The sequence below is a fragment of the Coregonus lavaretus genome (assembly GCF_964263955.1).
Source record: "Coregonus lavaretus genome assembly, chromosome: 3".
Taxonomy (NCBI): Eukaryota; Metazoa; Chordata; class Actinopteri; order Salmoniformes; family Salmonidae; genus Coregonus; species Coregonus lavaretus.
This window is the reverse complement of record NC_139990.1, coordinates 47,449,603-47,467,462: the sequence shown is the minus strand read 5'-3', so window position 1 is coordinate 47,467,462 and position 17,860 is coordinate 47,449,603. Positions and strand designations below refer to the sequence as shown.

Sequence of the window (17,860 nt, the reverse complement as noted above, 5' to 3'; positions counted from 1 at the left end):
ATATAACTCCTTCTTGATCTAGGACATGCATTGCTTTTTGGTTAACTGTTGTTCTGTCCAACAAGTGAATTGCCTGAATCTCTACACTCTTAGAAAAAAGGGGTCCAAAAGGGTTCTTCGGCTGTCCCCATAGGAAAACACTTTTGGGTTCCATGTAGAACCCTTCTTTTGGGTTCCATGTAGAACCCTCTGTAAGGGTTCTACATGGAACCCAAAAGGGTTCTACCCCAGAACCAAAAAGGGTTCTTCAAAGGGTTCTCCTATGGGAACAGCAGAATAACCCTTTTAGGTTCTAGATAGCACCTTTTCTACTAAGAGTGTGGCACAACTAGGAGAAGGACTAATCAGTGAAATGAAGCTGTTCATCAACTCACTTTAGTCCCAGGTTGGAGCCCCTCCAGCTGCTTGGGCTTGCGGAAGGTCCTGTGGCTGTGGGTTTTGTGCTCCATCCTGTCCGTGGCGGAGAGGAACTGCAAACGGCACTTGTTGCAGTGACTCGCTCTACTGGCCTGAAAAATCAAGAGTTGGGTTCAGTGTTTCAGCGTTATACATAAATTGCAGAAGAAACTGCTGATCTCTTTTTTCCTTTGTACAAGAGTTTACAAAACAATTTTTCTTGCAACGCCTACTTTGCAGTACCACTGCCTTTATAAAACATACGGGATCGTTTCCCAGACCCAGATTTAACCTAGTCCTGGACTAAAAACACACTTACAATGAAGATTCTCTATTGAGATTGGTGTTTAATCCAAGACTAGGTTTAATATGAGCGCGGGAAACCAGGCCATAAATACTTTTTTGCTCTGGATAAGAGCGTCTGCTAAATGACGTAAATGTAAAATGTAATGCTCCTGGGTTGTTTCTCTACCTGGTGTCGTATGTAGTGCTGCTGGAAGGAGTTGGGGCTCTTGAACACCTTCAGGCAGTAAACACACAGCTGGTTGCATGTCTTTGCATGACTGGTACAGAAGTGGTTGTACACATCCGAAAAGAAAGAAGATCGGTACTGACACACCTTGAAAAGAAGGGATGGGATTTCAGGAAGGTGTGGTTCTGAGAGTAAATGGGAAGGTGGGCAGCATTTATTCTATCATGTTCAACTGGAGGTGAAAGGTCACCAACCTGGCAAATATAGGGCATCTCTCCTGGTTTGTGGGTGTTCTTCATGTGATGCAGGAACACAGGCTCACTCTCAAACGCCCACTCACAGATCTTGCAACAAGCTGCACGGTCAATAGAGAAAACATGATTTTCAAAAATGGCACAGGATGCATATTTAACAACAGATTAATATGTAAGTATTGTCATATGTGAGGGCGTACTGGAAGACTGAGTGGGCCCGTGGGCATTCTCCACATGGTGCTGGAGCTGGGCGCTGGTAGAGAACTGGCGGAAGCAGTGCTGGCAGGAGGTCAGTTGGTCCACCCATTTAGTCATCTCTGGGTGCTGCTTCATGTGGTCCATCAGCCTGCCGAGCACGTACACACACACACACGCAAACACAGTTAACATCCTTCCATCAATTGAGATTTGCATTTGCATAGTTCTAACACTTGAATAAGTGGTCCAGATACCTTTGTGGCAATGTATCACATGCAAACATCTGGTTGATACCTCTGCCCCTAAATGTTGTCATTTCAAATCAATTTATGGTCAGCCTGTATGTGTACATACTGTGTGTGTGTGTGTGTGTGTGTGTGTGTGGAGCAGCTGACCTCATTCTCACCTAATGTTGCTATTGGACCTCTTGGGGCAGATGACACATTTGAAGGAGTAGTTCAGCTTGGTGGGCTGGCTGTCGACCAGGGACTGTTGGCCCGCGAAGCGGCCATAGTAGAAATCATCCACTAGCATAACCACCTTAGGCGGAGGGTCTGGATTGGAGCTGGGGGCCCGCTCTGGCAGGGGGTTCTGAGTGCCACTGCTGCTGGAAGGCCCTGCAGTATTGACCAGTTCTGGACAGCAGAACTGTGAGGGAGGAATTCAATGCAGTTTAAATTGCCATCATGCTCATCATACCTGTGGTTCATGGTTTAATATTTGGGATGTTCTAAGGTGCATATGATAAAGCTTCTTACACACATATGTCCTTGAAGTGCTTCTTGCATTTTGAATTGGGCTCCACATCGGGGGCATATTTTCAGCGCCTGATCAACTGTAAAACAAACAGAACAGGGAAACATTTTTACACTTAGAACCAGCGAGTGCATATGATAATGAGCAATAGTTCTGATATGGGTGTATTTACTGTACCTTTGGTGTTGCCCTGTGTCAGGGGCGTGGCCACGGGTACATTGGCCTGGCTGTTGCTCTTGACGATCTGCAGTAGCTGCGATTGGAGAGCGACTGGGACTTGGTTCCATTTCACTATAGCACAAAGAAAAGCAGAGGAACACAACTCATGAGTTGGTCATGATAAGTTCAACAGATTTCACAATAGATACAAAAGCTGTACTTTATTGAATTTAGACTATTGAGATCCACCCATAAAATAAGAACTTACAAATCTGAGGCTGTGAGGAAGGGTTGAGTAGGGTGGGCCGGTTGCCCATGGTGCTAGCTGTGGTTGTGAGGGGGGCATGACTGGCCCCGCGGATGGTGAGGGTGGCAGGGATTTGCATAGTGGCAAAGGTGCCGGGCGCTGCCTGCCGTAAAACACCACTAGGGCCAGCAGTGGGCCTAATCTGTGCAGGCTGGCTCACAACCTGAGGCATCCCCATAGACGGAGCAAAGAACTGCCCTCCAGGTCCTACCATAGGAGAGAGGGGGCTGTTAACAAAATGGTGTTACTATACACTATGTTGTCCAAAATGGCTGCTGTCAATAACTTGCTTCCTGGAGACTTTTCAAAAATGAGTGTTTGGGACCCCAGTATGTTGCGGGACCTGTCTGTTGTAGAGCTGTGAAAACAGCATTGGATAAAGAAGTAAGAGATACAATTACCAGAGAGTAGAGTGATGGGTCGAATCATCTGCCCTTGTTGTAAATTCAGAACTATCCCCATAGGGTTCTGCCCAGGCCTCACATTTCGGACCGGGAAACCCTGTGAGATGTAATAATGAGTTGAAGTTAAATACATTCTTAAATGCATTCCCCCTTGCTGAACTGAACCGAAGCAGGCCAGAGAAGATCCGTGAGCACTGATGCAGTCCGTACCTGGGTGAAGTAGATCTGCTGGGCATTGGCAGGGCCGGCACCAGGGTTAACAGCTGTGGGCAGTAGCATGGTGCTCAGACCTGTAGGGGTTTGGATCTGGATCAGCTGTTGTCCCTGGACCATGCCCGATGGCACCAGAGAGGGCATACCAGGGACCCCCGTGGGGACCATAAATTGAGATAACACTGATGACGACACAGGAGCTGAGGGACACAGAGGAAGGGGGACAACCTAGTGGTTAGTGTCACGGGTGGGATCTGAACCCTGTGTCTACCAAGGGAGAAACCAATGTCTTGACCGTTAGACCAAGAGGACATTCCCCCTTTGGTGAGGGTGACACTGATTTTGAAGTCGCAGGCAGGGGCTACCTCATCACGAGACCATGAGCCAGACTCATGTCTTCTACAACTGCTTCGCCCCGCGGTTCTAAGTGTAGGCCTACTGCATATTATAATCAGTGTTGCATTCTCTTTGGTTTCTGACTCCGAGGTGTATAACGCATTTATAAATACTCCTGTACAATCAAATAATCAAAATCCATTACTGAGCATTTCCTGTGTTTCTGAAAGTAACGACGGCTGTTTTAGCCTTTCGGCAGTGTGTGTTTGAGACACCAGCCTTCCCCCAAAACATCAACTCATGTGCTATAGTGGTGCGTTGCAAGACAGAGGAGGAGGACTGGCCTGTGTTGGAAACCGTTGCCGGGACACGCTGTGCAGCTGAGTGAGTGAGGGAGGGTATGCTGGGAACCGGAGTCTCTCGGGATGTCGTGGAGGAAAAGGAGGTTTCACAGACTGCAGGAAACACACAACGGCATAAACAGCAAGGTACAGTTGAACTACATGAGAATTAGCGTACATTCTCCTGTGTTTTTATTTTATCTGACCTTTTTTTCCATTTCTATTCTGGATTTTTTACTTCTTTACCTTTGATATTGAATATTCCATTGTTGAGGAAGAGCTTGCAAGTAAGCTTTTCACTGTACTATTTAGGCCTGTTGTATCCTGTGCACAGAACAAATAAACTTTGATTGTATTTCACAGCATAGTCTTATGCCAGGGGTGTCAAACTCATTCCATGCAGGGCCTAGTGTCTGCTTGTTTTTGGTTTTTCCTTTCAGTGAAGATCTAGACAACCGGATGAGGGGTGTTCCTTACTAATTACTGACCTTAATTCATCAATCAAGTACAAGGGAGGAGAGAAAACCTGCAGACACTCGGCCCTCCATGGAACGAGTTTGACACGTCTTATGCTAACAGCCTATATGACTGGGTCATTGACCATTCATACATGTTCAGACCATGACAAGGGCCGCAGTGGTCAGTCAGTCACCAAGATGACAGTCAAGAGGATGTGCCAGTCTGTCTCCGTGGCAATAGTTGGCCAATGGGCATGCTCACCGTTGTCAATGTCGCCCTCTATGAATTCCAATTCCTCCTCCACGTCGTCATACATCTGTTGCCATGGCTCCAGCTCCTCCTCCTCACACTCCATGAATAAATCGCCGTCCATTTTGCTGAACGGATCAAATATGTCTAATGAACAACTAAGACACACTGAATAATTAAAATGTCTAGTAAGTGTACACTCATAAGTGTAGGTCTATCGCTTGAGCACTATGAACAGTGTCAGAACACCATACAGTACATTAAAAAAGGCCATTGTCGCTTGAGTAAATATCAATGTTTTATAACTGTCACGTGTTTGTGTAACTTGTATGAAACTATAAAGTTAATTTATTTCACACATTTATTATATTGTAATCTACAGTATTTTAAAAATAGCCTATTGATTGAATGATGACAATGTGACTCAGAGACTTGGGTTCAGCATTGTAGAAAATCTGTCCAGGCTTTAAATAATCTTATGAAATTGAATTTCTAAACATATAAACAAAATATTAAAGTAAAGTATTGAATGAAAACATTGCTTCTCTGATAACTTATTTAGGCAAAATAAATAAATATATATATATATATATACATAATTGAGTTCATCTATTATTCTTCTCTGGTTCATTGTGATAGAAATTCTCGCAAAATGTCCCTGGCAACCACTAGGAAATTTACGAAAGGGGCGGGGGAAAATAGTTATCTGCATGCATGGCAGATTTGAGGTGCATGTCTGCAATAAACAGCCGTTCGTTCCTTGAGTCATACAAGTTATACACATATATTGCAGAAGACATGATCCCCCACACACACATACACACACACACACACACACACTTTGGGGGAAAGACATGTTACTACTGAGACTCACAACCGTAGGCTACGCTATTGATGCCGTTCCACTGCGACGTTTAGTGTGCATATTAGATATATTTACGGCAAAAAAAATTGATTATTTGTGACACACTTAAACTAAAAGTAGACCATAAACTATTACAGGTAAATACTTACCCTTTCCAATACGAAGACAGAACGCTAATAAACAAGAACACACAAAAATTATTCGCGGGCTACATGTTCCCCATTGGAGGCATATTAATCCGCATGAAGGAGACAGACGTTTACCTCTTTCAGCAAATTACATTGGTCGAAACAAAGTTTTGCGTCATTTCCGCTTTAAAATCTGCACTGTGATTGGCTTCCATCAATGTAAAGAAGAGAGGCGGAGCTAAGCGTTTCAGGAAATAGATTTGTCCTAAAACTGCGTTGTTTTCAGAAATTACATTAAAAACTTCAATAACTAAATTCAATTACCTTCTAACACGGTGATTAATACTCAAATAGATCAAATAGTATTAATTTCAACCAAATGTGTGTCAATACTAATATCCATACACTCAATAAAGGCAAATTAATTGGAGCTGCAAGCAGCCATTTTGTTCTATCATGATGCTATTGATTATCCCTTATTCATGATTCCAATTACATTGAGCCATTAGACATCCTCTTTAGCCTTGTGAGAAAAATGCCCAGACGCTCCGAAGCTGCCAAAATGCTCTGTCTAAACGCAAATACACCTCGCAAGCGATACAGTTTTGGAAACATTTGGAACTTAACTTTCATATTAGCAAGAAATAATTGCTCATACAAAATATAAATTTACTGTAAGCAGTTTAGGAAAGCACGCTGCCTCAAACCGAGACTACACTTCCTCCCCTCCAATTTCCAATAGAGCATGACTGGGGAGGAAGTTTCGTACCTCGGCTGGGGGCTGTGTTTTTTTATTTATTCTGCAGGGTGCAACAAGGATGCAACTTTGCTAAACTGCATACAGTAAGTGTATATTTTGTATTTGAAAGATTCTTTCACCCTGATGTGAAATTTAAGTTACAAAGGTTTCCAAAACCGTAGGCCTATCGCAAGTGAGGATTATTAACGTTTCTAAACTTTAAAACAGAGTGATAGCATTGTAGTTCATTGATCCAGCTGTGGTCCATACGTTCAATTGAAAACTGAAGGTCTGGGTTCTCGAGAACTAACTATTGATATGCTGATTAATGTTACATTCTCACACTGCAATTTTATGTTCTCACATTACAATTTTACAGAGTGAACTGTGTGTGTGTCACGCCCTGGCTCTGGGGACTCTTTTATGTTGAGCCAGGGTGGTAGTTTCTATGTGTTTATTCTAGATCGTTTAGATCTATGTTGGCCAGGGTGGTTCTCGATCAGAGGCAGCTGTTGCTCGTTGTCTCTGATTGGGAACCATACTTAGGCAGCCTGTTTTGCACAGTTAGGTGTGGGATCTTGTTCTGGAAGGTTTGTGTATTTAACCTAGGACTTCACGTATCGTTTATTGTTTTGGTTTGTTCGTGTGTACAAGTAATAAAGATGTACGCTTCTCACGCTGCGCCTTGGTCCGCTGTTTATGACGATCGTGACAGAAGATCCCACCAAGACTGGATCAAGCAGCGTGACGAGGAGAGAGGATGGACTTGGGAGGAGATGAGTGCGAGTCTGGCAAGAGGGATGGAGGCCTTGAGCACGGGGTAGAGACAAGCCCAATACATTTTTAGGGGGGGGGGGGCTCACACCGTGGACGGCGAGGCAGCGGGAGGCCGCGATAGAGCGGTTCGGCAGGTTAGCAGAGGAGGCCGCCAGGTTACGGGGGCCACTGGTCACGAGGGAGAAGTGTAGTGTAGAGGCACGGCGAGAGGTACTGGGGTGTGTTACCAGTCCGGTCCGGCCCGTTCCTGATTCCCGCACAAGGCCAGTGGTGTGTGTTCCCAGTACGGTCCGGCCTGTTCCTGCTCCCCGCACCAAGCCAGTGGTGCGCGTCATCAGCCCGGTCCGACCCGTTCCTGCTCCCCGCACCAAGTCAGTGGTGCGCGTCGCCAGCCCGGTCCGGCCTGTTCCTGCTCCCCGCACCAAGCCAGTGGTGCGCGTCGTCAGCCCGGTCCGGCCTGTTCCTGCTCCCCGCACCAAGCCTGTGGTGTGCGTCGCCAGCCCGGCCCGGCCCGTTCCTGCTCCCCGCACCAAGCCAGTGGTGCGCGTCGCCAGCCCGGTTCGGCCTGTTCCTGCTCCCCGCACCAAGCCAGTGGTGCGCGTCGTCAGTCTGGCACGGTCCGTTCCTGCTCCCCGCACCAAGCCAGTGGTGCGCGTCGTCAGCCCGGTCCGGCCCGTTCCCGCTCCCCGCTCCCCGCTCCCCGCACCAAGCCAGTGGTGCGCGTCGTCAGTCTGGCACGGTCCGTGCCTGTTCCACCTGTGCCTGGTCCGGCACCGGTCAGCTGCTCCACGCCGGAGCCAGAGCAATCCGCTCCACCGGTGTTCAGTCCAGCTCCGGCCAGCAGGGCTAGACCACGAGGGCGAGAGAGAGAGTGGTGGTCACGCCCGGAGCCGGATACGCCTCCGAGGCGGAATGCCCACCCGGCCCCTCCCCTGTTGGGTTTAGTTGGCGCGGTCGCAGTCCGCGCCTTTGGGGGGGGGGTACTGTCACGCCCTGGCTCTGGGGACTCTTTTATGTTGAGCCAGGGTGGTAGTTTCTATGTGTTTATTCTAGATCGTTTAGATCTATGTTGGCCAGGGTGGTTCCCGATCAGAGGCAGCTGTTGCTCGTTGTCTCTGATTGGGAACCATACTTAGGCAGCCTGTTTTGCACAGTTAGGTGTGGGATCTTGTTCCGGAAGGTTTGTGTATTTAACCTAGGACTTCACGTATCGTTTATTGTTTTGGTTTGTTCGTGTGTACAAGTAATAAAGATGTACGCTTCTCACGCTGCGCCTTGGTCCGCTGTTTATGACGATCGTGACAGTGTGTGTGTGTGTGTGTGTGTGTGTGTGTGTGTGTGAAAGAGAGAGGATAATCATCCAGGGTAATTTATTTGCTTTTGGATTCATGTACATGACATAGGCCTACATGTAGCCCACTTAACAAAACAATGTTACACAAAGACTATAGGCCTAGACTGTCTTGGACAGGGTTGAGTAACAAATTACTCAGATTACAAAAAAACTAATGTCCAGGGTACTTCAATGTGTAGCCTAGTCAAATAACTGTTAACAGGCAAGTTCAGACTCTTCTTCATCAAAGATTTTGTTTACAGACCATCATGTCTTCTCTTGGACATTATTTACAACTGGGAAATGAAATATATGAGTAGCGTAGACTGGAAATTAACACAAAAAAACACATATAACAGAGACAAAAAGTGAATAACTTTCTGTTTGATTGCCTGCTTAGTGTGTGGCCCATAGCCTACTCAAATGTATACTTTTGTGCTTATTAATACAAATGTACTTTAAAATATAGGTTACAACAAAATAAATCTATTCAACATAATCTTATGCCTATATTTTTCGAAATGTGTATAAAAAAAATACATATTTAATTCTCTTAGGTTATAGGTTTAGGCTATTGTAATGCTGACCAGTAATATTAATGTGGGGTAGCATCAGTGTAGCACAGTAGGCATGCCATCTCCCTCTGGTCCCTATACATTTGATAAAGGATATGTGTTATGCAATAGGTCTTACCTCTAATAGCCTAACCAAACAACTATCACAGCAGCCTATAAACATAAGGATATTAGCCTGTCATTGTGATGTCAAAGTTTATCATTGTAGGCAGCAGATTAGCCTAAATGGCATGACATGGATATAGCCTTAATGTCAGATCATGATCTAGGAATTGTATTCTAATAAAATGCACTGTTATACAATTCTATTCATTTGCATTGGTATGTAAACATTTGTTTGCAGCGTTTTCATTCGCTGGACGGGGCTCACTCAGTTCACACCTAGAGATGTAACATAACACTTTGTATTTCGACACCACTGCTGCTCTCGTATTGCCAATGATACAATAGAGAATACGAGTGTAATCGCTTCGTAATCTGAAAACAGACGCTAAATCCCTCTATTTAAATTGCTTTAAAACTATTAATAGCCTCGCTTTCAGATGAGAGCATCATAGCCGACAAACATCGTAATATTCCTGGATTAGAACGAAGTGAATCCCAAGGAGGACGGTATTCGGTCCGTCCACCTATGGTCTGGCAGGTCTTTGCCTAGGCTACGGATAAAATGTGGGATGAAGTTGATCGGTCTGCGCCGGTTAAGTATGGCGCTGTCATAGCGGTGACAGTGATCTGTAAGTCTTGGCCTTTGTTGTTCTTTGTACTATTTGAAGCGTGTTTGTTTCAATGAAATAACCAAGTCAAAAATATAGAATAGACTTTGAATTAAATGTGAAGGCAGGGCAAGGAAATTACTCAGAATATCAAATCGATTTAACAGTTTTTAAAAAAGGCTCTAAAGATAATTTTCATTCTCTATTATAATTCAACTTGGTTTGTCTTTTTGTCTTTCTTCTTATTGTTTTATTAGAGAGATAGATAACTTTGCTGTTATTTTGAATATTAAACAGACAATAACAAAATTGGTGGTGTTAATTCTAATTTGTGAAGAACACTTTACTAAATTTGCCAGCATATATTTATGCTCTCTCTGCAGACATCTGTTATTAAGATGTTATCTTTATGTTATATATGTTTTTGAACAGTTCTTTACCACAAAAATATCCCAGCTCTTAATATCAAATGCACAGTTCACTCCTGCTCATACATTCCAGGAGCATCTTAAAATACTCAGTTTCTGTCAGAAAACACAGAAACATTTGATTTTAAGAGTCCTACATTGCCTCCACCAAAACATCATCAGCTCAGACACCAGAGCTTCACAGTCAGAGTTCTAGTCCATATTCCTGGTCACCATAATATTTTGCACTCAAATCTACTCACTACACTCTTAGAAAAAAAGGTTCCAAAAGGGTTCTTCGGCTGTCCCCATAGGATAACTATTTTGGTTCCATGTAGAACCCTTTTAGGTTTCAGGTAGAACACTTTTGGGTTCCATGTAGAACCCTCTGTGGAAAGGGTTCTAAATGGAACCAAAAGGGTTCTACCCGGAAGAAAAACCGAAGAACCCTTTTAGGTTCTAGATAGCATCTTTTTTTCTAAGAGAGTACAGCTTTCAAGTGATAATGTGGGAAGGAATTCATTGTTTTCATGTTGTTTGTTGCACCGCCAGGCATTGTTCTGTTGAGAAAATGGATTGCTGGGGGTGTGTGTCGATCTTCAGTCCAATTACGTGGCAAGACGGTGTTGGTCACCGGTGCCAACACCGGCATTGGCAAGGAAACGTGCCGTGACATGGCACGTAGAGGTATGGCACAGTTATGTACACAATGTCACAAAGTGTGTGTGTATGTGGTGTGTGTGTATCAGATATGGCCACATTTTGACCTACTTTAAGGCTGGGTGTTATACTGCTGCCTTCGACCATTCCATCCCAGGAAATGGTTGGAATACTGGGAGCAGGGTACCCTCCTCTTTGGACAGAATGTACTCTGTGGGGGATGGCGTGTGTTGTGTGTTTGTGCCTTCTCTAACTGACTTCGGGGAGCTGCAGGGGCGCGGGTGGTGATGGCGTGCCGGGACCTGACACGGGCTGCGAGGGCGGCGGACGAGATTCGTCAGGCCACGGGGAACAACAACATCGTAGTGCGTCACCTGGACCTGGCCTCTATGTACTCTGTCAGAGAGTTGGCCAAAGAGTTCATTGCCAGTGAGGATCGCCTAGATATACTCATCAACAATGCCGGTGAGCATCAGCAACCACTGGGACAGCCATGTCTGGATGGGAAGCTGGCTCTATGGCATCAGCAACCACTGGAACAGCCATGTCTGGGCACAGATTCACAAAATGTCTCAGAGGGAAAAGTGCTGATCTAGGATAGTTTTTTTTCTCCTTTTAGATCATAACGAATAAGATTACATGGACCGGGGGGACCTGATCCTAGATCAGCACTCCTACACTGAGATGCTTTGTTAATACGGGCCCTGAATGGGAAGCTGGCTCTATGGCATTATGACTGATAAGGATGGTTGATTCCAGTTATATAGCGCTTCATCATGATGATTGTCTCCATCAGGTGTGATGATGTGCCCTAACTGGCTAACAGAGGACGGCTTCGAGACACAACTGGCTGTCAATCACCTCGGACACTTCCTGCTGACCAATCTCCTTCTGGGGAAGCTCAAGAGCTCCGCCCCTAGCCGTGTGGTCAATGTGTCTAGCATTGCACACAAAGGGGGTAAACCGGACTATTGGACTTTTTTCTTCCTTTCCATAATATAGGTGCCATGCAATGTAAAAAAAAACTATATATATTTTCCTACATCTAGGTAAGATCCAGTTTGATGATCTTTTCTTTGCCAAGAGGCCATACAACTCTCTGGTCAGTTACAGACAGAGCAAGCTGGCCAACGTGCTATTCTCCAGAGAGCTGGCCAGAAGGTTGAAAGGTAAACGGAAATACCCTCGGTGGTCTTTGGCTTTGTGCACATTTATTACGACCATTACAACAACGATATTGTCACCAATAACAGTTTTAATTCACTGGCAGATAGGACTTTTCCCAGACACAGTGTAGAGGTGTAACACACTGGGATCTGATCCCCTGGTAGGTACGGGGGTGACGTCCTACAGCCTGCATCCCGGGGTGATCAGGACAGAGCTGACCCGCCACGTGGAGACCTGGTTCCCCATGCTGAGGGCCATCCTGTCAGCCCCCTCCGTGCTCCTCATGAAGACCTCCACCCAGGGCGCCCAGACCTCCATCTACTGTGCTGTCACCCCAGGATTGGAGCACAAGTCTGGCTGCTACTTCAGGTAAGCTCTGTTGTGAAAGTAGTGGTGGATAGGACATGGACAGTAAGTCAAAGTTACTGTATTCTATTGTTTTTGAATTGTTGTCAAGCTTGTTTAGCTCTGGTTTGTAAAGTGTTATTGTATGTGTGTCTCAGTGACTGTGTCGTGATGGAGACCGCCCCAGAGGGGAGGGATGATGCGGTGGCCAAGAGGCTTTGGAAGGAGAGTGCCCGTCTGGTGGGTTACATAGAGAAAGACTGAACAACCCCCTCCATCTGAAAACCATAGAGAAAGACTGAACAACCCCCTCCACCTTCAAACCATAGAGAAAGACTGAACAACCCCCTCCACCTTCAAACCATAGAGAAAGATTGAACAACCCCCTCCACCTTCAAACCATAGAGAAAGACTGAACAACCCCCTCCATCTGAAAACCGGGAACTCATGAACTTAGAACAGCCCCAACCCTCTCTGACAATCAGCATCAACAGATTGGACGACTCGTACCAAGCAATCCTCAAGCCTTCTCTGGCCTCTCAATATAAAAAAAAACCTGTAAGGAGTCTTCAAAAAGACATGCATGGGTGATGTATAGTTACCAGGCTGGGGCGTCCATGCTTACCTTGGAGATTGCAGACTGAAAGACTAACAGACCTGTAGGAACTCAACTCAGGACATAAAGTCCTTTCACCTCACTATGCTGGAGATCAGATATCCGAGAAATCATTTGGAGCATCCACCGCTAGTCATTCTTGTAGAATTCTGGCCCCTGTTAACAGGGGCGTCTTGTACCCCAAAAATCTGAGGGGGCACAAAGTACGTGAGGATGTCTGGGGAGTTGGTGAATTTAGCATTTTTCAAACACCTGGAACAGCTTTTTCCTGCAATCTAGAGCCATGATTATTATGGCTAATTCTATGTGAAAAATATGTATATTTGTCTTTATATCTAAGCATACTTTTTGAGCTGTCTGTATCCTCCTGACTGGTGGTTCTTTTTTTAAAGAAACAAAATATTATTCTCTGCATCTCTGCTAAAATATGGGTAAAAGATTGAAAGGAATGTGAGTCTTATTCAGTACATTTAGTAATTGTTTGCTTTTCTAAAGTATACCAACCTTGCCAGCAGGCATGCCAGCTAAGATAGTTAGACAAGCTAGCTACTCTAACTTGTTTGATAGCCGGAAATGGCTTCTTTATAGCTAGTTATGAGGTTGGGAGATTGGGAACCTATCTGGGCTAGCTAAAGCCAACTTCATAATACATTATGTAAATAAAATTGTTAGGAGGCTTTTTATTTTTTATTTTTTATTTTTTTTAAACAGGACAAATCTGCCCTATGGGCATGATGCCTCTGCCTGATAATATGAATGTCAGTTGAGAGTGTTGTACTTGATAGCTTAGTACATTGGGATGAATATTACACTGGTGATCATGCATTTACTGCAGTTGAACACTTTAGAGTGTCGTGTTTATGAAATAAGCAGGTAAATAGTATATTTGTACTAAAATGACAATTTGATCATTAGAGATTGCAGGTAATTATTGCCAAGTATTCACCTGGTTATTTCTTGAGGGCACTGTAAAAGCATGTTTATCCTAAATGTTTTGGTGATACACTATAAAGAGTAGTTGTCTTTTGGAATTCACTCCTGAAATGGGAAACTACTGATGGTCATTCTATTTTTCAAGGACGGATCCTCTTCAAGGTAATTTTGCAACATAGCAACAAGGACTATCTCAAATGAAATTGTAGCTTTGTTTCTGTTGTTTACATTCATTTGAATAAAAAAAAACGTGTTTTGCATCAAACTGTATCAATTTGATTATCTTATTCCATCTGTGAAGATTTTCTAACATGCAGTGAGCAGGAGTAACCAGCAGAGGGAAATGTGTCCATTATCATTGAGCCACTAGAGAGCAGCGTAGTCCACTTACAACGCAGTAAGCACCCTGCAGCCTCTTTCCAGGATTGCTGGTACTGAGTCGAAACTGAATTGTTTTAAACATACTACTCAGGTGTCCTTTCATGTTCCCAATGAATCATATTTTTTATATTTAGTCTTATTTCTGTCGACTTGCAGCAAGTGCTCTGAAATAAAGAAGCTGAGACAAACACAATACCACCATAAGTATAGTAACCTTCATAGGGCATAATAGACTACACTACAAGGGTTTAGAATAATGTTAGGAGTCAGTAGACATGCTGTCCTTATAGGCCTAATGGTTCAGTAGACATGCTGTCCTTATAGGCCTAATGGTTCAGTAGACATGCTGTCCTTATAGGCCTAATGGTTCAGTAGACATGCTGTGGTTGTAGGCCTAATGGTTCAGTAGACATGCTGTCCTTAAAGGCCTAATGGTTCAGTAGACATGCTGTCCTTATAGGCCTAATGGTTCAGTAGACATGCTGTGGTTGTAGGCCTAATGGTTCAGTAGACATGCTGTGGTTGTAGGCCTAATGGTTCAGTAGACTTGATGACTCTTAGCTGGTTGTCCCTGCGCGCATGACCCACGTGGAGTTCCAGGTCTCCGGCAGCCTCTGGAACTGCCGTTCTGCGGCCAACAAGGCAGAGTTAATCTCAGCCTATGCTACCCTCCAGTCCCTCGACTTCTTGGCGCTGACGGAAACATGGATTACTGCTACTCCTACTGCTCTTTCCTCGTCTGATCATGTGTTCTCGCATACCCCGAGAGCATCTGGTCAGCGCGGCGGTGGCACAGGAATCCTCATCTCTCCCAAGTGGACATTCTCTCTTTTCCCCCTGACCCATCTGTCTATCTCCTCATTTGAATTCCATGCTGTCACAGTCACTAGCCCATTCAAGCTTAACATCCTTATCATTTATCGCCCTCCAGGTTCCCTTGGAGAGTTCATCAATGAGCTTGATGCCTTGATAAGTTCCTTTCCTGAGGATGGCTCACCCCTCACAGTTCTGGGTGACTTTAACCTCCCTACATCTGCCTTTGACTAATTTCTCTCTGCCTCCTTCTTTCCACTCCTTTCCTCTTTTGACCTCACCCTCTCACCGTCCCCCCCTACTCACAAGGCAGGCAATATGCTTGACCTCATCTTTACTAGATGCTGTTCTTCTACTAATCTCACTGTAACTCCCCTCCAAGTCTCCGACCACTACTTTTTATCCTTTTCTCTCTCGCTCTCCTCCAACCCTACTCACTCTGCCCCTACTCAGATGGTAATGTGCCGTCGCAATCTTCGCTCTCTCTCTCCCAGTACTCTCTCCTCTTCCATCCTATCATCTCTTCCCTCTGCTAAATCCTTCTCCCTCCGATCTCCTGATTCTGCCTCCTCAACCCTCCTCTCCTCCCTTTCTGCATCTTTTGACTCTCTATGTCCCCTATCCTCCCGGCCGGCTCGGTTCTCTCCTCCTGCTCCGTGGCTTGACGACTCATTGCGAGCTCACAGAACAGGGCTCCGGCAGCCGAGCGGAAATGGAGGAAAACTAGACTCCCTGTGGACCTGTCATCTTTTCACTCCCTCCTCTCTACATTTTCTTCCTCTGTTTCTGCTGCCAAAGCCACTTTCTACCACTCTAAATTTCAAGCCTCTGCCTCTAACCCTAGGAAGCTCTTTGCCACCTTCTCCTCCCTGCTGAATCCTCCTCCCCCCCCCCCTCCTCCTCCCTCTCTGTGGATGACTTTGTCAACCATTTTGAAAAGAAGGTTGACAACATCCGATCCTCATTTATTAAGTCAAATGACACCGCTGGTCCTGCTCACACTGCCCTACCCCATGCTTTGACTTCTTTCTCCCCTCTCTCTCCAGATGAAATCTTGCGACTTGTGACGGCCGGCCGCCCAACAACCTGCCCGCTTGACCCTATCCCCTCTTCTCTTCTCCAGACCATTTCCGGAGACCTTCTCCCTTACCTCACCTCGCTCATCAACTCATCCTTGACCGCTGGCTATGTCCCTTCCGTCTTCAAGAGAGCGAGAGTTGCACCCCTCCTCAAAAAACCTACACTCGATCCCTCCGATGTCAACAACTACAGACCAGTATCCCTTCTTTATTTTCTCTCCAAAACTCTTGAGTGTGCCGTCTCTAGCCAACTCTCCTGCTATCTCTCTCAGAATGACCTTCTTGATCCAAACCAGTCAGGTTTCAAGACTGGTCATTCAACTGAGACTGCTCTTCTCTGTGTCACGGAGGCTCTCCGCACTGCTAAAGCTAACTCTCTCTCCTCTGCTCTTATCCTTCTAGACCTATCTGCTGCCTTTGATACTGTGAACCATCAGATCCTCCTCTCCACCCTCTCAGAGTTGGGCATCTCCGGCGCTGCTCACTCTTGGATTGCATCCTACCTGACAGGTCGCTCCTACCAGGTGATGTGGCGAGAATCTGTCTCCGCACCACGTGCTCTCACCACTGGTGTCCCCCAGGGCTCAGTTCTAGGCCCTCTCCTATTCTCTCTATACACCAAGTCACTTGGCTCTGGGGCGGCAGGTAGCTTAGTGGGTAAGAGCGTTGTTCCAGTAACCGAAAGGTCGCTGGTTCTAATCCCTGAGCCGACTAGGTGAAAAATCTGTCGATGTGCCCTTAAGCAAGGCACTTAACCCTAATTGCTCGTGTAAGTCGCTCTGGATAAGAGCGTCTGCTAAATGACTAAAATGTAAATGTAAAAATATCCTCACATGGTCTCTCCTATCATTGCTACGCAGATGACAAACAATTAATTTTCTCCTTTCCCCCTTCTGATAACCAGGTGGCGAATCGCATCTCTGCATGTCTGGCAGACATATCAGTGTGGATGTCGGATCACCACCTCAAGCTGAAATTCGGCAAGATGGAGCTGCTCTTCCTCCCGGGGAAGGACTGCCCGCTCCATGATCTCGCCATCACGGTTGACAACTCCATTGTGTCCTCCTCCCAGAGTGCAAAGAAACTTGGCGTGACCCTGGACAACACCCTGTCATTCTCCGCTAACATCAAAGCGGTGACCCGATCCTGTAGGTTCATGCTCTACAACATTCGCAGAGTACGACCCTACCTTACACAGAAAGCGGCACAGGTCCTAATCCAGGCACTTGTCATCTCCCGTCTGGATTACTGCAACTCGCTGTTGGCTGGGCTCCCTGCCTGTGCCATTAAACCCCTACAACTTATCCAGAACGCTGCAGCCCGTCTGGTGTTCAACCTTCCCAAGTTCTCTCATGTCACCCCGCTCCTCCGCACACTCCATTGGCTTCCAGTTGAAGCTCGCATCTACTACAAAACCATGGTGCTTGCCTACGGAGCTGTGAGGGGAACGGCACCTCCTTACCTTCAGGCTCTGATCCTACACCCAAACGAGGGCACTACGTTCATCCACCTCTGGCCTGCTAGCCCCCCAACCTCTACGGAAGCACAGTTCCCACTCAGCCCAGTCAAAGCTATTCGCTGCTCTGGCACCCCAATGGTGGAACAAGCTCCCCACGATGCCAGGACAGCGGAGTCACTGACCACCTTCCGGAGACACTTGAAACCCTACCTCTTTAAGGAATACCTGGAATAGTATAACAGTAATCCTTCTACACCCCCCTCCTCCCCCAGTGGAGGTTGTCCCACTGGCTATCCTAAGTTGAATGCACCAATTTGTAAGTCGCT

At 45.8% G+C, this 17,860-nt stretch overlaps 1 protein-coding gene across 1 annotated transcript; it reads left to right on the top strand.

Annotated features, from left to right (window-relative positions):
* Positions 1–11,028: 11,028 nt before the first annotated feature.
* On the top strand, positions 11,029–14,064 carry LOC311107555 (retinol dehydrogenase 13; the record flags this gene model as incomplete). The annotated part of the gene is made up of 5 exons (XM_084150062.1): positions 11,029–11,206; positions 11,538–11,699; positions 11,791–11,910; positions 12,073–12,277; positions 12,412–14,064. 5 exons carry the CDS (start codon positions 11,029–11,031, stop codon positions 12,515–12,517), a joined length of 771 nt encoding a protein of 256 aa, XP_084006188.1. The 3' UTR covers positions 12,518–14,064.
* Between the last annotated feature and the right edge of the window lie 3,796 nt (positions 14,065–17,860).